Source organism: Emys orbicularis, chromosome 3 (genome assembly GCF_028017835.1).
Source record: "Emys orbicularis isolate rEmyOrb1 chromosome 3, rEmyOrb1.hap1, whole genome shotgun sequence".
Classification (NCBI taxonomy): domain Eukaryota; kingdom Metazoa; phylum Chordata; order Testudines; family Emydidae; genus Emys; species Emys orbicularis.
The window spans coordinates 96,991,513-97,017,562 of NC_088685.1; the positions used below are offsets into that span (position 1 = coordinate 96,991,513).

The following is a 26,050-nucleotide window of genomic DNA, read 5'->3' on the forward strand; positions in this document are numbered from 1 at the left end:
AGCAGAATGCGAACCCAATAAAGTCTGATTCAAACATTCCAATCCACTGTGTCACTGTCTTTGAACAGCTTCAAAATCAAGCAAAATTAATTCCTGAGAGCCTATTTTCACTCCACTAGCATATAAATGGTTCCAGATCTAATCCTAGTCTGACTAAAAAATAAGGAAGAGACAAAGATTAGAGACTAAGGTTACATCTTCATTACAGAGTCAACCTGGGTGATCAGCACCCAAGTCTAAGCACCTAGGTTAACTTAGCATGGGTGTGAGCATCTGCACTAAAAAGCCCTACCCACGTTATCATGTCCTCACTCATTCTGCACTCACTTGTGTGTGTCTGGGGCATATCCCATGGTTCTTTGGATACACTCTAGGATTCATTTCCACTCAGTTGTGCCAACTGCAGGAGACGATGTCTGTCCTTTGGGGGGAATTTTGGGAAGGACATTGCAGGACAATCAGCACTTGACTGATTTTGCCTGAGTCATCACAGCGAAATAAGTGGGTACCAGCCAGAGTTAAATCAGAGCCCAGGCTCAGTCTAACTGATATTCCCAGCCAAGTCATATAGCCCTGGATTAATGCACGTCCAACCCAAATCAGCTGTTTTTCTGTGTGGGTGGAAAGGGGGAGGAGTTGTGGCTAAAACCCAGTTATGAGCCCAGCTTGTCTAGGCAGTGAAGATGTACCCTAACCCAACCCAGTAAAGCAGAATCTGATCCCCCAAAAAGCAAAGTCTTTAAGACAAAAGTAAATATGTAAAAAGCAACAGAGGGTCCTGTGGCACCTTTAAGACTAACAGAAGTATTGGGAGCATAAGCTTTCGTGGGTAAGAACCTCACTTCTTCAGATGCAAGACAAATAAATATGTAGGAACCCACAGTCAATCAAAGAATTATAAATGCTATGGTGAACAAAATGAATTGGTGGAGCAGGCTAAATTGATTAGGAAAGTCTCCTCTCCGAAATATATTTAAAGATAGGATTTTCAGTTGAAAGAATACTAGAAACCCACCCCCTCATGCCATGTTGCCCCAGAATATGTGTGGTAATTGGAAGATTCATACATTTTTATCCAAGGCATATTTGCCTTGCTAGAGAGGAAAAGTGCAATTTCTATCAGTGAAAAACTGCACAGATCACATGCTAGAACAAAAAGGTTGTTGCAATAAATAAAAGCAAGAAAATTAACAGCTATTTTTGGATATAAGAGAAGACACAAAGCAAGAGATGGTAAACACCATCTCAGAAAAGTCCCCACTAAATTGAAAACTGATACAAGAGAGAAAGCCTTTGTTATAGTCAAATCCCTGAATCCAATTTTGGAGAAGTGGACAACAAGAAACAAAAACACAATACTCAGTTGCTCATTACTCTAGCTATGCAAGAATGGTTCATGGAATGGTTTGTTACAAAACAAGAGAACTAAGCAAGAAATATGTTGTACAAAACTTAAGACAGGAACTGCTCAAGGCCTTTAGCCAAATATAGGGTTGCCAAATTTCTAATCACACAAAACCGAACATCCTAGCTCTGCCCCTTCTCCAAGGCCCCGTCCCCTTTCCCATCCCTTCCCCAAGGCCCCGCCCCTGCTCACTACATTCCCCCTCCCTCAGTGGCTCGCTCTCCCCCATCCTCACTCACTTTCAATGGGCTGGGACAGGGGGTTGGGGTGTGGGCAGGGGTGAGAGCTCCGACTGGGGGTGCAGGCTCTGGGGTGAGGCTGGGGATGAAGGATTTGGGTGCAAGAGGGGGCTCCAGGCTGAGGGATTCGGAATGTGGGAGAGGGCTGCGGGTTGAGGCAGGGGGTTGGAGTGCAGGAAGGGGTACGGGCTCTGGGCTGGGGGTGTAGGCTCTGGGGTGGGGCTGGAGATGAGGGGTTTGGGTATGGGAGGGGGCTCCAGGCTGGGGGGTGGGGATGAGGGATTCAGAGTGCAGGAGGGGGCTGCAGATTGAGGCAGGGGGTTGGGGTGCAGGAGTGGGTATGGGCTCTGGGCTCAGGGTGCGGGCTTTGGGGTGGGGCCGGGGATGAGAGGTTCAGGGTGTGGGAGGGGTCTCTGGACTGGGACAGGGGGTTGGGGTGCGAGGGGGGGGTGAGGGCCATGGCTGGGGATGCAGGCATCTGGAGTGGGGCCGGGGATGAGGGGTTACCTCGGGCGGCTCCTGGCCAGTGGTGCTGCAGGTCTAAAGCAGGCTCCCTGCCTGTCCTGGCTCCACGCTGCGCCCCGGAAGCGTCCAGCAGGTCCGGCTCCTAGGCAGGGGAGGGGGGGGGCAGGAGGCTCTGCACGCTGCTCTCGCCCGCAGGCACCATCCCCACATCTCCCATTTGCTGCGGTTCCCAGCCAATGGGAGTGCAGAGCCAGTGCTGGGGGTGAGGGGCAGTGGGCGGAGCCCTGTGGCCTACCTGCCTAGGAGCCAGACCTGCTGGCCGCTTCTGGGGCGCAGCACGGTGCCAGGACAGATAGAGACTAGCCTGCTTTAGACCCGCATCACTGCCGACTAGACTTTTAACGGCCCGGTCGGTGGTGCTGACCGGAGCCACCAGGGTCCATTTTCGACCCGGCGTTCCGGTCAAAAACTGGACACCTGGCAACCCTAGCCAAATAGGGAAAGATTAGTTTATCATCAGAGAAGTCATGCTGAAACAACTACACACTCTAAACAGACCTCCATACCCAAAAAAGAAAAAAACAAAACCCAAATCTAAAACTAATCAATAATTACCTTTTGGAGGTGCTTTTTCAGCTTTCTCCTGTTTTTCAGGTTTGGTTTTGTGAGCAACTAGAAATAAACAGACACGATATTGTACTTATTTAAAAAGACAAAGAGTTCAGATGAAATGAGTAAGGAAAAAACTATTTCAATTGACACCTGGATGCTAGGGCCTGATTGTATGAAGGAGGAACTGGGCACATTCAGCTATAATTCACTTCAACTCACAAGACAGTTCCCAAATTACAGATCTCACATTTTGTGACATTTATGGATGTAGTTCATCAGAGTTCTCATTTAAAGCTCTAGTCAGGAGGAAAATTATGTTTCACTGACATTGCATGATCCTTTGCAAGAGGGCACACTGAAGGCAGCCTTGGAATAGAGTTCCACAGCCTGAAACACCTCACAACTGAGAGTTACATTCAGGGCTTGTCTTCACTACCGGGGTAAGTCGACTTAAGTTATGCTACTTCAGCTATGTGAATAACATGGCTGGAGTCGACATAGCTTAGGTTGACTTACCCCAGTGTCTTCACTGTGCTGCGTCAATGGGAGACGCTCTCTGGTCGATTTACCCTACTCTTTTTGGGGAGCTAGAGTACCGGGGTCGACCAGAGAGCACTCTGCCATTGATTTAGAGCAGGGGTGGGCAAACTTTTTGGCCCGAGGGCCACACTGAGGTTGCATAACTGTATGGAGGGCCAGGTAGGGAAGGCTGTGCCTCCCCAAACAGTCTGGACCCCGCCCCCTATCTGCCCCCTCCCACTTCCCACCCCCTGACTGCCCCCCTCAGAACCCCCAACCCATCCAATCCCCCCTGCTCCTTGTCCCCTGACCGCCCCCTCCCGGGACCCCCGCCCCCATCCAACCCCCCTGCTCCCTGTCCCCGACTGCCCTGACCCTTATCCACACCCCCACCCCCTGACAGGCCCCCCGGGACTCCCACTCCCAACCCTCCCTGTTCCCCATCCCCTGACCGCCCCCCCAGAACCTCCACCTCATCCAACCGCCCCCTCCTCCCTGACTGCTCCCCAGGAGCCCCCCCTCCCTTACCCAACCCTCCCACTCCCTGCTCCCTTACCAGCAGCAGGAGCTCACAGCCGCGACACCCAGCCAGAGCCAGCTGTGCTCCCCATGCTGCCCAGCGGGAGCAGCGGGCCAGAGCGCGGCCTGCGCGGCGGTGTGGCTGCGGGGGAGGTGGAACAGCGAGGGAGGGGCCCGACCGGGAGCTCAGGGGCCGGGCAGAACAGCCCCGTGGGCCGGATGTGGCCCACGGGCCGCAGTTTGCCCACGTCTGATTTAGCGGGTCTTCACTAGACTCACTAAATCGACACCCGCTATAGGTGTGTAAGTTAAGACAAGCCCTCATTTTGGTTGGAAGTAGTGTAAAGTAACAACAGTCATATAATCCATCATTAATATATGGAGATGGAGAGAAAACTAGCCAGGAAGAGGCCAGGCACTACATGGACTTCTCTTTTTTTTTTTTTTTTTTTAAGCCAGTAGCCCAAGTCACATTCTGTAGCCCAAAGGTGGTTGTAGAGTTAGAAATTCCAGTGTGGTTCCTCTCTCTACCAGCAGCCAAAAAAACAGTGGCAGTTTTAGAGACTTTCACTTTAATGTCCATTTACATTATAAGGTTCTTAGGGAAGGACTGAGTTTTCTCCCAGTATTGAACAGCACTGATCACACCAATGGCTTAACAAAAAAAATAAAAAGTAAAAGGATTTACTAAGGAAAAGGATTTATTGATATCATTGTAAGTGATACATTGGACCAGTAAAAATAACAGGAGTACTTGTGGCACCTTAGAGACTAACAAATTTATTAGAGCATAAGCTTTCGTGGGCTACAACCCACTTCTTCGGATGCATATAGAGTGAACCATATATTGAGGAGATATATATACACACACATACAGAGAGCATGAACAGGTGGGAGTTGTCTTACCAACTCTGAGAGGCCAATTAAGTAAGAGAAAAAAAAAAAAAAAAAAAAACTTTTGAAGTGATAATCAAGATGGTTCAGTACAGACAGTTTGATAAGAAGCAAGTGTGAAAATACTTACAAGGGGAGATAGATTCAATGTTTGTAATGGCTCAGCCATTCCCAATCCCTATTTAGCCCTGAGTTGATTGTGTCTAGTTTGCATATCAATTCCAGCTCAGCAGTCTCTCGTTGGAGTCTGTTTTTGAAGTTTGACAGAGCCAGACGAGTACCCAGAAGTCACCTCCTACAAGACAGGGCCAACAAAGAAAATAACAGAACACCACTAGCTGTCACCTTCAGCCCCCAACTAAAACCTCTCCAGCGCATCATCAGAGATCTACAACCTATCCTGAAAGATGATCCTTTACTCTCACAGATCTTGGGAGACAGACCTGTCCTCGCTTACAGACAACCCCCCAACCTAAAGCAAATACTCACCAGCAACCACACATCACTGAACAAAAACACTGACCCAGGAACCTATCCTTGTAACAAAGCCCGATGCCAACTCTGTCCACATATCTATTCAAGTGACACCATCATAGGGCCTAATCACATCAGCTATACCATCAGTGGCTCGTTCACCTGCACATCTACCAATGTGATATATGCCATCATGTGCCAGCAATGCCCCTCTGCCATGTACATTGGCCAAACCGGACAGTCTCTACGCAAAAGAATTAATGGACACAAATCTGACATCAGGAATCATAATACTCAAAAACCAGTGGGAGAACACTTTAACCTGTCTGGCCATTCTTTGACAGACCTGCGGGTGGCTATCTTAAAACAGAAAAACTTCAAAAACAGACTCCAACGAGAGACTGCTGAGCTGGAATTGATATGCAAACTAGACACAATCAACTCAGGGCTAAATAGGGATTGGGAATGGCTGAGCCATTACAAACATTGAATCTATCTCCCCTTGTAAGTATTTTCACACTTGCTTCTTATCAAACTGTCTGTACTGAACCATCTTGATTATCACTTCAAAAGTTTTTTTTTTTTTTTTTTTTTCTCTTACTTAATTGGCCTCTCAGAGTTGGTAAGACAACTCCCACCTGTTCATGCTCTCTGTATGTGTGTGTATATATATCTCCTCAATATATGGTTCACTCTATATGCATCCGAAGAAGTGGGTTGTAGCCCACGAAAGCTTATGCTCTAATAAATTTGTTAGTCTCTAAGGTGCCACAAGTACTCCTGTTATTTTTGCGGATACAGACTAACACGGCTGCTACTCTGAAATTGGACCAGTAGATGTTTGTAGGACAGAACCATTAGACTGTAAGCTCTCTACAGACACACAATACAGGCCCCTGCCCTAAAAGCACCAAGCACAGTTTGGAGCACAAAATAAATGAGTAGTTCTACCTCAACTAGAAGTTATGGGCCTGATGCAGGAAATTCTGAGTGAAATTCTATGCCCTATCTTATGCAGGAGGCCAGACTAGATAATCATAATGGTCCCTTCCGGCCTTAAAATATATTACAATCTTAGATCTGCTCCAATAGTAATAATAGTAAGAATGCAAACACTGAAGTTCCTGCAAAGTTTGACAAATTCACAAATTGTGCCCAGATTGCAATTTTGCCGGTCTTACCACTGCATAGATACTTTCGCAATAAAAATATTGGGGAAATTAACACATTCACCTCATGACAGCATTTTGCTATTTTCAATATGTAAACCCATGTTAAATGAAGATAATAGCAAAGCTCTGTCTCAGGCTGACTTGTTTTTAGAGGGTGAAAAAAACAAAAAGTGGAGGTGAAATAAAAGAGTGTTTAGTTTTCACAAGTCACGCCAAAACCAAAGATGTGATTCTACTAAATGCCAGCTTCACTGCTGGTGAGACTTGTTGACTCTCGCTAAGCTTTGTTTATGTGTTCAAATTATTTCAGCCAAAAGCTGTTTTGTCAATAGCACATCCATAGCTGGTTAACCTCCAGGTTAAGACCTTTAAGAACTGAAGGTCCATGAAATCACTGAAATCTAATTATACTGGAAGGTATCTATAAATTTTTATATGGAAAAAACAGAATAATCCAGACATACAAATATTACCTTCCCACTCACCTCAGGCAAGTTCTTTTTTTTTTTTTTTTTGATTGTCAGGTATAATAATGATAGGGGTTTTATTATTATAACTCATCAACATAAAGGGCATGTGAGTAGATTTTGTGCTTTGGATGTATTTTAATGGCATTTTCATAGAACAGTCATCTACTGGAGTTAAAAGGTACCAATGAAGTAGTTCATATGAAAGTGGGCATTTGGAGAGGTCACTGAGCACTCAAGATGTCAAAACGTATGCAACATGAGATTAGAGTCTGTAAACAGATGTACGCACCATCTCTAAGGTTTCCCATGTCTGTTTTCATTTCCCAACCCTACCGAAATACAATGTGCCTTGATGACACAACAGTGGTACCATGAGAGTAGCTAATCAAGAAGAGTCAAGCTAACAGAGTTGACAAGTTGAACAACTGCCCTAAGAATGCTGCAATCAGGTAATTTTGTTGTTGTTTGTTTTTTTTAATTATGCAGTTGCTTCTGAAGCCTGGATAAAAAAAAACAACAACAATTTTTATTGGCTACTAATGATAAAACCACCCTCTGTTTAATTACACATGTAATTGTGAGGGCATATTAACTACCGCACTTTATTTTATTTTAAGCTTCCATTTCACAAATAAAAATAAAGCACATTCTTGTGAATGGGTTTCTGTCTCTCACTTCTTAACGCACCCAGATCAGGCAATAATCCCTCCACAATGCACCCACTGGAATATTTTACAGTGTGGGTTCCAATGTTTCGAAGTTAGGTATGCGCAATTGCACCCATGCATTTGTGCATGCTTACTTGACACATACAAATACCCAACATGTACATGCAAATCTGACATCTGTAGGTGCACATGACTAATTGCATACCAAACTGGGTATGTGTATGTGAAAACACTTGTACACATCTGGTATGGGGGGCATATCATTATTCAGGCATACAGAAATGTATGCATGCACTTGTGTGCCTACAAGACAGTACACACACACCTGTATTTTCAAAACCTGTTATTTTTTACTGATGTTCAAAAGAATATAATGGTTTACATTTATTTAGCACTGATCCATCTTCAAAGTGTTTTTCAAACTAATTAATTAGTCCTATTCTCTAATACTTATGTTGCAGATCTGCTTATTCCTTATCTAATCTTAAACATTTTTTCATGTTTCCCACCTCACTAACTTTATTTAAATTTTATCTTTGAAAATAATCAGAGAATATGCCATGTTTTACCTGAATACCCATATTTAATATACTTTATACTTGCAGGTTAGTGTGTCATTCAAACATACTGGACCTGATTCTCCACTCCCTTGCATCTGATGCAGGCATCGTCACCTGTGCAACATGCATGTAAAATGCAACCAAATTAGAATACTTGGGCCAGATATTCAGCTAGTGTAAACTGGCATAGCTCCACTGATTTCGATGGAAATACACTGCTTCACACCAGCTGAGGATCTGGCCCACAGTGTTTATGCTGACTTTTCACAGGTTTAAAGGACTATATGATATGCAAAGCAGTGGAGAATCAGGCCTGGTGTACCCTGAAAAGTATTGAGAGATCATGAAGAGAAATAATTACCTATGGGTTTTTCTTTCTTTTCAGGTTTTTCTGGTCTTTCAGATTTGTCTTTGTACATCACTATGAAGAAATAAACATTTATATTTTTAATAACAGATTTCACAAACTCAGAAATTAAAATAATTCTACAGTAAGACACAAAACCAAACAGTGACTCTGAGCTGCTAATTTGTACTATACCTGTCTGAATACTCACCATAACACATCCTCAGAAAACTGACAAGTGCAGGACTCAAACTCACAGTAAAGGGGTGCTGTGTGGCTCCAATGACCACAACATATCACCTTCAGCCCCCTTCTTATTCTGAGGGCAGGCTGCCTACGCATGTGCAGATGACTTTCTATGATTTACCAGCTCAGCTCGAGCCACATGGTAGATCCAACTTTTTCTTGGAGTACCTTTTAAAATATTCCTCCCTCAAAGGGGCAGTGGGTTCTGGAAACTAGTTGAGATCAATTCTGAGCAGATGATATCAGTTTGAGGAAGATCAGAGAAATAGTTACACACACACACACAATGTGCGCAAAATAAGCACTGTAACATTTTGGCATTGCATGATTTTTTAAGATGGCTGTATCCCAGAAACCCCTTGCTCAGATGACCTCAGACTAGGACCACAAACCTTACCTAGGACCTCTGTGCAGCAAAGTAATTTTCAAGACAATCTGAGTAAGCATATAGATTTTGGAGCACTTAGAAAAGTCAGTTGTAAACCAGTAACCTAGTCTCAAGCTTAACTCTAGTGGAGCTACCGCCTGAATATGGTAAAGCTCCTTTGTCAAACAAGAGGAAACAGACGAGATCTGTTATGGAATGTTAATTCCATATATAACTGGAAACAAAAATAAGAAAGCAGGGAGTATTGAGCCTCTTGCTTCCTTCAACAATAGGCTGATTGCTGCAGAATACGGGAGAATGCGAACTCCTGCTCTAACTAAATGACAAAACATTTATGTGGGTGGCTAATTATTTCCCACATCTATTCTATCTTTCCCCCACCCCCTCATTAAACATTTTCTTGATCTTCATAATGGAAGATAATTAGAAATTAGAATACAATATTGTGTATTTGCCACAGATTCAAATCTCGCAAATGAAATATATTTAAATATATAATCATGGACACAGTGGAACTCACAGGGATCTCAGATATGCCACAGTGAAACTGTGTTTAGAGTGAAGTATACTAGCAGTCCAGAATTGTTTGAATGTATTGCAATGTGAAAACAGCTATTTTAAAAACAGTGAACCTCCATTTACAGAGAAGTTGTTCATTAAAAAACAAACAACAGAATGACTTCACAGTAAATATGTGGCATAGCTACCGCTATAGCTCCCTAGCTAGACTATTTATTTGGGGCTAAACTGTAATTTGGACTACAGGTGCAGGGAAGTAAGGAGTCAGAATCCCCATTGTACTGCTGTGTGAGCTACCTAGCCCTTGGCTCCAGCTGCACAGCACCCACTTACTTCCCGCCCAGCAGTAGATGGAGCTTTGGTTCTGATTCCCAACATACTAGAGACCACGGGAAGTTCTGTAATTTGCTGTTGGCACAGACCACATAGGTGCTGAAACTAGGGGAATGGGGGTGCTGCCACACCCCTTGGCTTGAAGTGGATTCCATCATAACCTATCCTCCATGAATTTATCTAGTTCTTTTTTGAATCCTGTTATAGGCTTGGCTTTCACAACAGACTGGCAAAGAGTTCCACAGGTTGACTGTGCATTGCGTCAAAAAATACTTCCTTTTGTTTGTTTTAAACCTGCTGCCTATTATTTTCATTGGGTGATGCTTAGTTCTTGTGTTATGAGAAGGAGTAAATAACACTTCCTTATTTACTTTCTCCACACCAGCCATGATTTTATATACCTCTCTCATATCCCTCCTTAGTCATCTCTTTTTCAAGCCGAAAAGTCCCAGTCTTATTATTCTCTCCTGATATGGAAGTTGTTCTATGCCCCCAATAATTTTTGTTGCCCTTTTCTGAACCTTTTCCAATTCCAATATATCTTTTTTGAGATGGGGCAACCACATCTGCATGCATTATTCAAGATGTGGGCATACCATGGATGTATATAGAGGCAATATGATATTTTCTGTCTTATTATCTATCCCTCTCTTAATGATGCTCAACATTCTGTTTGCTTTTTTGACTGCTGCTGCACATTCAGTGATGTTTTCAAAGAACTATCCACAATGACTCTAAGATCTCTTTCTTGAGTGGTAACAGCTAATTTAGACCCCATAATTGTATATGTATACTTGGGATTATGTTTTCCAGTGTGCATTACTTTGAATGTATCAACACTGAATTTCATCTGCCATTGTGTTGTCCAGTCATCCAGTTTTTTAGAGATCCCTTTGTAACTCTTCACAGTCTGCTTTGGACTTCACTATCTTGAGTAGTTTTGTATCATCTGCAAATTTTTCTACCACATTGTTTACCCCTTTTTCCAGACCATTTATGAATATGTTGAATAGTACCGGTCCCAGTACAGACCCCTGGGGTACACCACTATTTACTTCTCTCCATTCTGAAAACTGACCATTTATTCCCACCCTTTTAACCAGTTACTGATCCATGAGAGGACCTTCCCTCTTATCCCATGACTGCTTACTTTGCTTAAGAGCCTTTGGTGAGGGACCTTGTCAAAGGCTTTCTGAAAATCTAAGTACACTATATCCACTGGATCCCCCTTGTCCACATGCTTGTTGACCCCTCAAAGAATTCTAATAGATTGGTGAGGCATAATTTCCCTTTACAAAAACCATGTTGACTCTTCCCCAACAAATCATGTTCATCTATGTGTCTGATAATTCTGTTCTTAAGCCCGATACCGAAGTTAGGCTTACTGGCCTGTAATTGCCAGGATCACCTCTGGAGCCTTTTTTTTTTTTTTAAATTGGCATCACATTGGCTATCCTCCAGTCATCTGGTACAGAAGCTGATTTAAATGATAGGTTACATACCACAGTTAGTAGTTCTGCAATTTTGCATTTGAGTTCCTTCAGAACTCTTGGGCAGGAGCGGCAGGTTTATAGAAATTTTGGTGGTGCCAGAACGCCCAGAGCCTGCCCCCCAAAACTCCGCCCCCCAACTCCACCCCCTACCTGCCTAAGGCTCTGGGAGGGAGTTTGGGTGGGGGGAGGGGATTGGGGTGCAGGAGGGGTGCAGGGTGCAGGCTCAAGGAGGGAGTTTGGGTGCAGAAGGGGTGAGAGGTTGGGCTCTGGGAGGGAGTTTGGGTGGGGGAGGGGGTCTGGGGTGCAGGCTCTGGGATGGAGTTTGGGTGCTGGGTGCAGGCTCCGGGCTGGGGCAGGGGTTGGGAGTGCAGGAAGGGGTGAGGGGTGCAGACTCTGGGAGGGAGTTTGGGGATGGGAGGGTTGTGGAGGGCTGGGGTGCAGGCTCTGGGAGGGAGTTTGGGGGCAGGAGGGTGTGTGTGGGAAGGGAGTGGTGGTGCAGGCTCCGGGAGGGAGTTTGGGGGCGGGAGGGGCTGCGGAGGGAGGGAGTGCAGGCTCTGGAGGGAGTTTGGGGACAGGAAGGGGTGTGTGGGAAGGGGGAGGGGGTGCAGGCTTTGGGAGGGGGGTGGGTGGTGCGGTGCTTACCTGGGGCTTCTAGGCAGGGCAGGCCGGGGAGCATCCGCGCGCTGCTACCCCCAGGCACCGCCCCCGCAGCTTCCTATTGGCTGCAGGGGTACTTGGGGCAGGAGCAGCACACGTAGACACAGACCCACGCCGCCCAGGGGCCGCAAGAAGGGGCCGGCAGCTATGTGGAGTGAGCAGGCAGGAAGCTGCTCAGCTCCGCTGCACTGCCGGTGGTGGATGGGGGCCCCGGGCCATTTTAAATCGCCCGGGAGACGCGCGGGGAGGGAGCGCCCGGGGCGGAAGGCAGGGCCGAGGGAGAGACACAGCCTCAAACATTGCTGGAGCCGGGCCAGGAATATTCCTGGTGCTCAGTCACCACGGGCCCATAAAAATCGCCGTCTATCCTCTTGGGTGAATACCATCTGATCCTGGTGACTTATTACTGTTTAAGTTATCAATTTATTTCAAAACCTCCTCTAATGACACCTCAGTCTAGGACAGTGCCTCAGATTTGCCACCTAAAAAGAATGGCTCAGGTTTGGGAATCTCCCTCACATCCTCAGCCATGAAGACCGATGCAAAGAATTCATTTAGTTTCTCCACAATGGCTTTATCATCCTTCAGTGCTCCTTTAGCACCTCGATCGTCTGGTGGCCCCACTGGTTGTTTAGCAGGCTTTCTGCTTTTGCTGTACTTAAAAAAAAATTTGCTATTACTTTTTTGAGTCTTTGGCTAGCTGTTCTTCAAATTCTTTTTTGGCCTTCCTAATTATATTTTTACACTTCATTTGCCAGAGTTAATGCTCCTTTCTATTTTCCTCACTAGGATTTAATTTCCACTTTTTAAAGGATGCCTTTTTGCCTCTCACTGCTTCTTTTACTTTGTTGTTTAGCCACAGTGGCACTTTTTTGGTTCTCTTACTATGTTTTTTTAATTTGGGGTATACATTTAAGTTGAGCCTCTATTGTGGTGTCTTTAAAAAGTTTCCATGCAGGTTGCAGGGATTTCACTTTTGGCACTGTACCTTTTAATTTCTGTTTCACTAACTTCCTCATTTCCACATAGTTCCCCTTTCTGAAATTAAATGCTACTGTGGTGGGCTGCAGTGGTGTTTTCCCCACCGCAGGGATGTTAAATTTAATTATATTATGGTCACTATTATCAAGTGGTTCAGCTACATTCACTCTTGAACCAGATCCTGTGCTCCACTTAGGACTAAATTAAGAATTGCCTCTCCCCTTGTGGGTTCCAGGACAAGCTGCTTCAAGAAACAGTTATTTAAGGTGTCAAGAAACTTTATCTCTACATCCCGTCCTGAGGTGACATGTACCCAACCAATATGGAGACAGTTGAAATCCCCCATTATTATTCAGTTTTTTATTTTTATAGCCTCTCTAATCTCCCTGAGCATTTCACAGTCACTATCACCATCCTGGTCAGGTGGTCGGTAGTATATCCCTACTGCTATATTCTATAAGGTTAAAAAAACAACATAAAGCATCCAGCAATCCATCAGCGTTCATGTTGCACTCCCCATCAGTACCCAGTCTGGGCTGGGGAAGCTAATGATCCAACCAGTGGACCAAATTCAGTGATGAGTCCTGGTCACGTGCCACCTGAGAAATGTTGCACATATGCTAAGAAGAAGATCTTAGCCTTTATGTTCAATAAAGCCATACAGATAGTTGATGTATCCAAAAGTCCTTTAAAATCTCCCCTCTCCATACAGTCATCCTTCATTATACTTCCTCCCTCCATGAAAATAAATGGACTTTGCAGCATGCCCTGAACATCAACAGATGAGGCTATTTTGGACCAAAGAGGAGTCAGAATGAATGCCAATCTCAAGCACTGGACACTTACCTTTTGGTTGTTCTTTCCGTTCAATCTTTTCTTGTTTTTCAGGTTTCTCTTTGTGAATTACTAGAAATACATAATAGTGACATAGTCATCTCTGTTACATACTCCACAAATCTAACTATTCCTTCAAAATGATAAAGGGGAAGTATTTGCAAGATACAGTAATGGATTTCAGCTTTGAATCACAGATGCCAGTTTCTCATATATAACAGCAATCTTTCTTAAATTTTTCTATTTGATTACATGTACAACAGAAATATGGACCATTTTTTCTAACAAATGAGTCTGTTTATGCTTGTGAAAACTGTTGGATCGTGTATCTGCACTGTAGCTAACTACTCAGCCACCTTAATCTCATTTGCAGGATTTGTTTTTGGCCCATCGCATAAGCATGTTGCTCTTGGATCCCAATGTGGGAAACTATTTTGACAGCAGCACTTTCTATTCTTAACAGAAAATAGCTCACACATTGCCTTCCAAGCTGTTTTTTATTTTTGGATGTTACTTCAACCAAAAAGACGGATTAGCAAGGGTACATGTCTGTAATAAGAACATAACATCAGAAGAATAGCTGTTTAAAACACAGATAGCTGCACATCCTGCCTTTAGCAGAGAGACTTGATGCCTGTAGATAGCCAGCTGCTGACCCACATTCCTGCATAAGAGTTTGGAATCACAGTATCCCAGCTCATAAAGAACTGCATGTAAAAATGCCTACCACCACTACAAGACACCCCAATGAAGGACTAAGTTGGTGGTGTTTCATGGAATAAGGAAGAGACATTTTCTCTCCTCACCTCAATTTTCTGGCAAAAACTAAAATACAATTATGCCAAGTGGGTGACTTGTCACTTTTGCACGCATATACAGAACATTCCTGCCCTGCTCTACTCACAATTATTTTTTTAGCAAATTTTACTTTATCAAAAGAAGCACAAATGACGTGATTTTCTTGTTTAAATATTTCTTCCTAAAATCATGACTTGGTGCGTATTTCATTAAACCAAATGTTTGTTGCAAATGTTCCCTAATTTCATCATTTCCTCACAAGTGAAAATGTTAGCAAATAAAATTTCAGTAACAACAAGCAAACAATTTTTATTACTACTCACTAGTGTAATGGGAAGAGGTAGAGAGGCTGGGACTTTTCAAAGCCACCTAAAGGATTTGGATACCCAATTTACACTGTAATGAATGGGAACTGAGGATGGGATTCAACTTTTAGGTGCCCAGAAAAATCACAGGAACAATATCACGATCCACAAAACGAAGTTAGGCACCTAGGCTCCCTACACAATGAATGGGGAAAGATAAGTGCCTTAGAATGAATCCACAAAAGCCCACACACTAGATGGGGAGCCTTCTAAGCTAACGAATGGGAGCAGCTGTCAATAAGGGTGTGTCCTAAATCCTACTCCTCTTTGGGAGACAGCCCCTAAATTTGGGCTGCAGACAAGTGTCTATCTCTGCTTAGTGACAGGAACCTCCTGGACTCAGGCAGCTTAGGAGCCTCTTGCAGGAATGAGGAGAAGTGGTGGTGATGATGCAGCTGCTGCCATCCACCTTATAACTTTTAGCCCAGTGACTAGAGCACTTGCTTGGGATGTGGAAGCTCCAGGTTCAACTCCTCCCTCTGCCAGAGGTGGGAGATCACTGTTTAAATCTTAAGGAGAGTTCTCTAACCACTGAGCTACAAGGAGGCCCCACAGCAGACTGTCCCAATCTTTTGTGCTGAAGCTGTTCCACTGTGGATGTGTATAAATAATGAAAGTGATTGCAGCAGGGAGACTGGACCCTAGGTCTTCCACCTCCCAGGTGGATGCCTAACCCCTGAGTCATTCTCACTCTCTCTCCAGCCCAATAACTATTTAAGTATTTATCCATAGTGAAACAGTCATTTGGCCCAGAGAGAGAGAACAAGTGAAAGAATGACTCTGTAGTCCAATGGTTAGGGGAAAAGCTTTCACAAGGGAGATGGAGGGATTCCCCACATCAGACTATCCAATAGTTCACTGTTAGAGCACTCTTCTGAGATGTGGGAATTAAACCCAAGTCTATCACATCCCAATGGGACCCAATCAGTAGGCAGCCTCTGAGCACAGCTACCAGATTGGGCCCTGTATGTGACTTAGGCAGACTATTGTCCATCTTCCTCCAGAGGGGGAATCACTCTGAGGCTTAGTGAGGAGATATACATCCAGACACATAGAGGGAGGCAGCAGGGCACATGCCTAGAGGCAAAAACATAGGTGTCTAGGGAACTTTTATCCTAAAAACTTAGGTGCCAATCGAGTTTAGGTGCCTATTGGGTTTGGCAAGAGTTTTGTGGAAGGCAGTGGAGCCAAAACTGGGACTTAGATGCCTAAGTCTGGGGTTTAGGTGCTAAAGTTTTTTGATGGATCTGGGCCGGGGTGTCCAAATCTCTTACGTGGCTTTGAAAACCACAGAAGTAATGTACTCTTGCAGGCTTTGGGGATTCAGTGTCTGTTTTAGGATGCTTAGTCATGTAACAAGGAAAAGTAAGGGGGTGTCACCTGTCCTTACTCCTTTTGGCAGGGTAAGGATGTTAAAGCAGTAACAGGACTACATGCTCTTGCATGATGGTTGCATGTAAAAAAGCAGCAAATTCAATTAGGGTGCACAACTTTTCATAGAGCTGTGCTGCCAGCTTTTGAGAGAAAGTCAGCACAATTCTGCAACTGACAGCTTTCCTATTGGTTGTTCATCCTCTGTGATGCATGAGCTTTTTTACATTTGATGACAGTCCTTGTAAATGCTAGAAAGAATAGCTGAACTATGCAGAACAGGGTGATGACCATTCATGTGCTTTTTTAGCCATCAATTAAATGGCTGCACATGACGTATTAAGACTACTTAAGGTGTCATACATGTATATAGGAGACAAATCTTCCTTCACAAAGGCCCCTTTCACTCCACTTCCCTACGGCATCTCCCTATTTCATGTTTTGGCATCAGAGACCAAAATGAACCTTGAAAGAGACATGCTGAGTACAAAGACACAAATTATGCAGAGAGGGCCTGATTCTCATTTACACTAAGGTCCATGTACACCCTCATGATAGGCTGCATGAAGGGTCCTTAAAGTAGTTATGAATGTAATTTATGCCCATTTTAAGGTCCTTTTGCATTACCAGAGTTATATAAAGTGACCTTAGCATAAATGAAATATATGTATGCTTCTATAGGCCGCAAGGTAAATGCAGGGAGCGCAGACAAATTGTCTCCTTCGTAAGGGATTAAAAGTAGTTTGATGAAGCTGGGCACGTAGCCTGGAATGTGGATAAGTATTGTGGAAGGCTGGCATAAGCATAAAATATATATTTTTTACAATAGGCTGAAGGAGTGCTCTAATTAGTCTGAGAACCCTATCCTGCATGTTGGTATCACAGTAGCCTCAGAATATGCTAATCTCAGATTGTAGAGTTTAGCACTACCTCATATGGAGATGGTCAGAGCTATGACTTCAGGCAACAAATTTATCTGGGAAGGGCAGGTGTTGCCAAAATTAAAGTGATCACATTCCAGGGCTGAGGTGATGAGGCACTTTTGATTCCTCAATCACAATGAAGGTCTGCAGCAGTCAGGCCACCTGACTCCACTGAGGCCTTTTGATCTAATAAATTTAAATGTCACATTTTCATAAATTAAACTAATTAAAATAAACTCATTGCTTTTTCTGGAATCTCTCCATGTTCAACTTTAGAAGGGAGCCTCAAAGCCATATCACCAGGGCCGGCTCCAGGCACCAGCCCATCAAGCATGTGCTTGGGGCGGCACCTGGAGGGGGGCGGCGCGGCACGGCGCTCCGGCCCGAGAGCGGGGCCGCGACTGGGCTCGCCGCCCTCCCCCGGGCGCTCTGGCCGCCGGGGAGAGCGGAGCCCCGGCCGGGCTCTCCGCCCTCCCCCCAGCGCTTTGGCCGCCGGGGAGAGCAGAGCCCCGGCCGGGCTCTCCGCCCTCCCCCCGGCGCTCTGGCCACCGGGGAGAGCGGAGCCCCGGCCGGGCTCTCCGCCCTCCTCCCGGGGCTCTGGCCGCCGGGGAGAGCGGGGCCCCGGCCAGGCTCGCCGCCCTCCCCCCAGCGCTCCGGCCGGTCGGGGATAGCGGGGCCGCGGCCGGGCTCGGCGCCCTCCCCTGCCGCGCTCCGGGGGGAGGGGGGGAGTGGAGGTGGGCGGCGGGAGGCTTTTTTGCCTGGGGCGGCAAAAAAGCCAGAGCCGGCCCTGCATATCACATACAATACCTCAATTTCTACGAACCTGGAGGCCTGGATGGGTAGGCCCCACATTTTTTCCACCACTAGCAGGAGTCAGACTAGAATAATATGAGTATCCTTCTCTTCCGAGAGTGCGTAAATCATTCACTTAACAAAGCTCTCAGTCTCAGTCTGACCAGGGCCGGACAGGTCCTAAAATAAAGATGGAGTCTTTGCATAGCAATGCTGTTATGCTACTGGGAGACACATCTGGATTTATATACAGCACATCTGTATATAAAATTGGGAAATGCCAGGTTTAAGGTTGTCGGTGCAACCTTAATTTGGCCCGCTTGGGTTTAGGCATTATGATATAGCCCTGCATCTAAAAAGGGACTTAGGTATTGTGTGACATGTAGCACCTAGAAAAATGACTGGACTTCACAAAGCTTGAGTTAAGTGCCCAGGCTCCATATAGAACGCATTGGGAGATCTAGGCATTTAAGAATGGGATCCACAAAGACCAGTGTGCTAGGCAGCTTCCTGCCTATGCTATCCAATAGAAGATGCCGATGAGAGGGGTGTGTCCTAAACTCTGCCCTCTCTGGGAGTAAGGCACCAAAATCCAAACTGCAAGGAGGTGCCTAACTATGCTTGGGATCCACAACTAGGACCCCCCTCCTAGATTTACACAGCTATGCCATTTTTTGCAAGAAAGACCAGAGGAAGAGGTGGTGATGGTACTACAGCTTCCCTCATAGCTTTTAGTCCAGTGGTTAGAGCACTCAACTGAGATGTGTGAGATCCAGGTTTAATTCTCCTTACGTCTGACAGGGAGAAAAGATTTAAAGAGGGTTCTCCCACTTGTCAGGGACATGCTCTAACCACTGGGCTATGGGATAGTCTCGTATAAGTAAAAAGAACAGGAGTACTTGTGGCACCTTAGAGACTAACAAATTTATTTGAGCATAAGCTTTCGTGGGCTACGAATTTGTTAGTCTCTAAGGTGCCACAAGTACTCCTGTTCTTTTTGCAGATACAGACTAACACGGCTGCTACTCTGAATCTTGTATAAGTGTCTCTCAATCTCTCGTGTTGAATCTGTTCCACTTTTGATAAATAATTAAACAGTCCAAAGAGAGAGACTGACTCTGTAGCCTGGGGGTTTGGGCACCCACATAGAAGAGCCAGGGTCCAATTCCTCTGCTCCAATGACTATTTAAGTTTTTATCCAGACTGGATCAACTTCAACTTGAGAAAGAGAGAGTTTACTAAGCTCTGTGAGATTCAACACCATTGTTTTTCTTCTTGCTGTTTCCTGACTCTCTCGCCTTCCAACTTCTGCCACAAAGGAGGTCCTACAGACAGTCTCCTTCACTACACATCCCTGATTCATTCCCTGAGCACCATCTGTCCTGTATACTGAATTCTTGACTTTGTGATCTTAACATTCCTTTAATGTAGTGTTTGGGTGACCAGGGTGACCAGACAGCAAGTGTGAAAAATCGGGACGGGGGTGGGGGGGTAATAGGAGCCTATATAAGAAAAAGTCCCAAAAATCGGAACTGTCCCTATAAAATCGGGACATCTGGTCATCCTATATGTAATAGCCTATAAACATTAGATATGGGCCCAAAACAGAAACACTGAGCAGGTCCCACAAAACTTTGGGAAGATACTGATCCAGATATGAAAGTCAGCATTCAGGATCATCTCTATAATAAACTCATATTAGAACCCCCAAATCTAAACACTTCTGCCAAGGAATGTGCTGCCTCACTGGGGAAGTAGGTGGGCTGCCACAGAGCTGTGGAACCTGGAAGCCCAGGGAGCCCTGTTTCTCAAGCTCCCCACCAGCCTGGCTGCTGAGAAGTTGCAGAGCTCAGGGAGCAGGGCCGGCTCTAGGCACCAGCTTAACAAGCAGGTGCTTGGGGCGGCCAAGGGAGAGGGGCGGCACCTGCGGCAATTCGGGGGCGGCAGGTCCCTCACTCCCTCTAGGAGCGAAGGACCTGCCGCTGAACTGCCGCCGCTGATCGCGGCTTTTTTTTTTTTTTTTGCTGGGGGCGGCAGAAATGCTGGAGCTGGCCCTGTCAGGGAGGCAAGTGGATGAGCTGCGAGGAAACCAGGCTGTCTGGCCAGCCGGCCTGTCTGGTTTCCATGAAATGTTTTTCAAAAGATTTTCGATCAACGCTAACATTAAGGTAGCAAAGTCAAACCCTCAAAAGTTAAGAAAAGGCAGCATTAAGGCTTACTGTACAACCTTAATTCAACTCCTTTGTACATGTGCATTACGATATGGTCTTCAATTATATGATCACATCCTTTTGGGGGGATAGGGGGAGGAGGAGAGGACAAGATCCCTAACTCATCCAGTGCACAATACATTCAGAAAATTAAGAAGCAAAAGCAAAACTAGTTCTGCTGCATTTGCACAAATTGTGATTTCCCATAGTTTGGGCAAATCTGGCTGATTTCCATGTGAATAGAAAAAAGCACTTATTTTAGTTTCCTCCTGCCAAATTTCAACTCCCAAACCATGAAGATGCTAGAACTGTTGAGAAAAACGCTGGAATGTGTTTTAAATAATACTGACAAAATTTCCTCTGTCACTAGCCTCATTTTTTGAAATTGCTTAACCATTTTTGATTAAACTTTAAAAGAAAATTTAGACTGGAGCAGAAAGCAAGCATGGAAAATTTCATCCAGAGTGTGGCAAACTTATAAGAAATTGAACACAGCGGCTTATAATGGAAAGTGTTAAGACTCCTTAACTATATACTATTCTAGGCGTTGCTACCCACTTTACCTACAATAAAAAACAGATGTGAGGGGCACATTTCTGATATTTTCCAAAACACTAGTCGTCTGATAGTATATTTAATCTGCACCAAATGAAAAAAAAAGTGCAGGGGAGTCAAATTTAGTCTGCTCAGTTAAAAAGTTGGAGAGAGTGTTGGGTAACATTTCTGTGCCCAGAATGAGCAAGGGCAAAAAGAGATTAAGGAGGCATTAATTCCATACCTTAGCGAAGTAAAAATAGTTCTCAGCTCAGTAAGACTTACGGTGATGAGTGTCGTACAGATGAAGAAGAGAATGTTTGCTCCAATTAACTGAATAAGGGCTTGTCTACACAGGGACATCAAGGAAATGCTGAATTAACTAAAGCTGTGAAATTAAAACACATTAAACGTCTGTGTGGACACTCCCATTCAGAAGTAAAGCAGCCTTAGTTCATTATAGCTTCCTTCTTCAAGGAAGATTACAATATAGTGAACTAAGGCCACTATACTTCTGAATGAGAAGGTGCACACAAGGGTTTAATGTGCTTTAATTTACATGCTTTAACTTCAACACCTTTGGTTAATTCATTTTAACATTCCTGAGTGTGTCCGTGTTGACAAGCCCTCCAATGAAGCTTAAAATTAGATTTGTGTGAAGGTCACATTGAATGTGAAATCCACTTCAACTGAGTTTTGGGCTTGAGGACAGATTCATTTATGAACCTCAGTGTATTCTTAACAAAAGTTTATGAATTTACATAGTTTTGAATATTGTAGCTGTGCATACAACTTCAGAACTCCATCTCGCCTCCCTTTTTAAATTAAAGTGAGACCCCTCTTGCTCCTTTCCCTTGGGATACCTCCAACAGGTGTTCAAGTGGAGCTGGTTGCCAACTCCTAGCATGTTATTATTCAGAGGGTTGCCAAGTTATGGCTGATGTCTTCCCCTCACCCTCAGTCCTAACATATCATCTTATGAGGAGGGTAAAAATTCCACTGTCATTATAGGAAGTGAGAATAAAGATAGACCCCCTTCTCGCAATTGGCTTTACTTGAGGTAGCCCCATAATCCTTAGCATAATTTCTAGGTAACAAGCAAACATGACCAATGCCTAATATTGTGGCTATGAGCTTCCATGCTAAGGATTATTGAGGTTCTTTCAATCCCACCCAAGTAGAGCCTGCTGGCAGTGAGAGCAGGAGTGGTCACTGTGCTCCAGCTTCTCTGCTTTGGGAGGGAAATGGCAACAGCCCATTCTGGTGGCTCCTCAAAAAAGCTGATGAGGGAGAGAAAAGCCCTGGGTCCCTTAAAGTTCTTAGGAGATGGGAATGGGACATCAAGTCCCAGGAAGAAGGTACGGGAGGGTGAGAAATAAGAACATAGAGGGTCCTTTAAGACTAACAGAAGTATCGGGAGCATAAGCTTTCGTGGGTAAGAACCTCACTTCTTCAGATGCAAGTAATGGAAATCTCCAGAGGCAGGTATAAATCAGTATGGAGATAACGAGGTTAGTTCAGTCAGGGAGGGTGAGGTGCTCTGCTAGCAGTTGAGGTGTGAACACCAAGGGAGGAGAAACTGCTTCTGTAGTTGGATAGCCATTCACAGTCTTTGTTTAATCCTGATCTGATGGTGTCAAATTTGCATAGAATCATAGGACTGGAAGGGACCTCAAGAGATCATCTAGTCCAGTCCCCTGCACTCATGGCAGGACTAAGTATTAGCTAGACCATTCCTGACAGGTGTTTGTCTAACCTGCTCTTAAAAATCGCCAATGATGGAGATTCCACAACCTCCCTAGGCAATTTATTCCAGTGCTTAACCACCCTGACAGTTAGGAAGTTTTTCCTAATGTCCAACCTAAACCTCCCTTGCTGTAATTTAAGCAGATAAGAACATAAAAACATTTGTTTCCTAAAATAAGGACAGGTTTAGCCTGTGATGTTATCTGACCTATCTGCATTTGCTATAAAAGCATACTACTACTCTGTGTTCTGCAAAAGAATTCCTCGCTATGAGCCAGGTGTTACCAGGGCACTTATCCGGCTTCTGAGTTTGATGAATTTGAAATTTAGTGAGTTTCCTGTCCATGTCATATAATAAGATCTTCAGTTTTTATACACCCATTATTTCATCACAACTCCAAATCAGAATTGGATTGAATTATTTTAGTAAAGTCAGAATGGTCTTGTAAAGGAAAGCTCTATATGGATGCTCTGAGCCTTCTGATTACACAGGCTATCTCTGACCTATCCACAATCTCTGATATTTTGAGTTATACCATTCCTAGGGAGTTTGTCCCAAAACCTGGGTATATTCCATAGGACAACACAAGCTAATGCTAATTAATAAATACTATGACATCATTTTTAAATCACTGTGTTTTTACGGCATTATTGTCAGAATAAGTGCTTTGTTAGATCTGTTCTCAGATTATTTCCTTTCCTTAAAATACATTTTTCTAACAAGTACAGTAACTGTATTTTACTTTGCAATTAGTAGTTTGATTGGGACCTATTGGGGTCAAGACAATGTCTTTATATGTGGCCATACAATGCATAGTTCAGTAAGGCCCTGTTCCTGATTAGAAACTTCCTGAATGCTACGCACTCCGGTGGATCAAAGCAAGTTCGATATAACGCGGTTTCACCTATAACATGGTAAGATTTTTTGGCTCCCGAGGACAGCGTTATATTGAGGTAGAGGTGTAATATAATTTGAATAAATATATTATTTATTGCACACACATATATAAATAGTAATAATTACCTTTTGGTGCTGTTTTTTCAAGTTTTTCTTGTCTATCAGGCTTGCCTTTATGAATTTCTGGAAAGAACACAATTAATAGTTTATTTATTGGGAGGGGAAAAAACTCAAATAGCAATAAAGGAAATAAATTATAAAGATATATTAAAGGTTCATGGATCTTTAAGCTGTATATACGTGACAAAATTCTGGCCATATACAAAGCATTATTCTCGATGTGTGTTATTGTTTCTATAATTCATAGCTTTTTATTCATTCCTAAGTGTAGGAAAAAAAGTATATCCTTGTTTTAATAAAGATGTACCTGTCATTAACTATTAACTATTATGGATTCTACACATCAATTGTTTTGTTTATGTGTAAACCTATATAAAAATACATAAAGAGTTATTGAATTTCATTAAAAATGTTCTTACTAAGCATTTGTGATTATATTTACTAAACATCAAATAATTACTGATACTAAATGCACCTCTTGGATTTATCAAGGCGGATATTTCATGTTAAATATGAATTCCATTCACTTAGGTGTATATTTAAAATTCAAGTTTCTTTGGGGAGAGAATTTTTTTTTCTATATTTTTGATAGGCCCTGCACACCGTTAACATTGGAACAATAGGTAATAATGCTTAGATTTTATAACATATAATAGATATAAGTTTCCAGAATTAAGGGTCAGAGCCCGTAGCAATGACTCCTCCTATAATATTATACCATAATTGGTAAGCTTTACTAATGAATTTAATTAACTGATTGCTTGAGAATTTTTTTGATAGAAAGAGTGAAATGAAGTGATAGGAAATTCGAAGAGTGCAGATGTATCAACATTTTCAACTGGCCTGTCTTCAAGTAACTTTTAAAAACTGCAATTAATGCTGAATGTTTGGTTATGGTATTCTAATTTATACATCCCAATCAGGACAGGCTACATTACATTTTTTACATCACTTTTCTATAATAATTCAATGTACAGCTCCTACAACTATTCAAACACTATCAAAACTTAAAAATTATGGGCATCTTGTTATTGTACTTGTATTGCCCACAGGAAAATAAACACAAATTCAGATATACCACATAACATTACCTTTTATGTGCTTTCCAGTATTTACACTAGAATATCTTCTTCCCAAAAATTGGCATCTTCCACTTTTTTGGAGGACTTGTATTTGAAACGGGCATATTTCTACATGAACTCAAATATCAAAGCACAGCCCTGTTCCACAGTCTATATCATAGGTGCTGGACTCTGTATGTGCTCCAGGGCTCAAGCACCCACAGAAAAAAATAGGGCATGCTCAGCAACCACCAGCCACAGGTGTTCAGCAGGGCCCTGGGGCTGGCCGCCAATCAGCTGTTCAGTGGCCAAAGGGAGGCATTTTGGGGAGGGCGGAGAGGAACCAGTGGGGGGGGGGGCTTGTGGGAGGGGGCTGAGAGAGCAAGCAAAGGGCGGGCAGGGGGAGTCTGGGGGAGGGGGCAGAGCAGGGCGAGAAGAGGCGGAGAGAGGGCGGAGCCACCGGGAAGGGGTGGAGTGGAGCGGGGCCTCGGGGCAGAGCCAAGATAGAGCACCCATCAGGAAAAATAAGAGTCAGCGCCTATGGTCTACATCAGGGATCGGCAACCTTTGGCACGCGGCCATAAGGGAAATCCGCTGGTGGGCCGGGATGGTTTGTTTACCTGCAGCATCTGCAGGTTCGGCTGATCACAGCTTCCACTGGCCGCAGTTTGCCGTTCCAGGCCAATGGGGGCTGCGGGAAACGGTGGCCAGCGCATCTCTTGGCCCGCGCCACTTCCTGCAGCCCCCATTGGCCTGGAACAGCGAACTGCAGCCAGTGGGAGCTGCAATCAGCCAAACCTGCAGACATTGCAGGTAAACAAACCGTCCCGGCCCGCCAGTGGAGTTCCCTGACGGGCTGTGCCAATCCCTGGTCTACATCATTTAGAAGTTAACTTATTTAAGAACTGGACTGGAGAATGCTTGTGTAACACCGACAGACCCTGGTAGTCGGCAGGCGGGATTGAACCTGGAACCTCAGTGCATGAGCCTCTACTGCATGAGCTAAAAGCCATTTGGCTCTTAGCAAAGGCTGTAGAGCAGACTCATTAATCGTTCTCTCTCTCAATGCCACTAGCTGGGACAGAACACCACACCCAGGAGGTGTGTGGATTACACTTGCTTGTTTTAATGTTTTAGCAATTGTCTGCTCTCCTTTCAGCCCACAAAATACTGTGCCATCTCTTCTGTTGAAAATTTCATCGGTGACTTTGGCACTATTACCAGTGCCATAGGCCTTATACTTGATTTCATCTCATGTATCAAAAATACAGTAATGGCAAACAAAGAAAATTTATATTATATAGACTTTAAAAAACCCCGTCCCCACAAAAATCAAGGTTCCGGTTGCTAACACTTGGGGGAAAATAACAAGTGATATCATAGTGGACATCTGGTAAACCCATTAAGACTATGTAGAGTGTCTGCATTAGTGTAATAT

At 44.1% G+C, this 26,050-nt stretch overlaps 1 protein-coding gene across 1 annotated transcript in view; it reads right to left on the reverse strand.

Annotated features, from left to right (window-relative positions):
* The window catches only part of TRDN (triadin), a 261,031-nt gene that overhangs the window by 195,462 nt on the left and 39,519 nt on the right, over positions 1 to 26,050 (reverse strand). Inside the window, exons 5-8 of the mRNA XM_065401998.1 lie at positions 23,558 to 23,614; positions 13,807 to 13,866; positions 8,359 to 8,418; positions 2,725 to 2,781 (exon numbers count right to left, since the gene is read on the reverse strand). Of these exons, the coding sequence (XP_065258070.1) occupies positions 2,725 to 2,781; positions 8,359 to 8,418; positions 13,807 to 13,866; positions 23,558 to 23,614 (234 nt within the window). The remainder of the gene's footprint in view (positions 1 to 2,724; positions 2,782 to 8,358; positions 8,419 to 13,806; positions 13,867 to 23,557; positions 23,615 to 26,050) is intronic.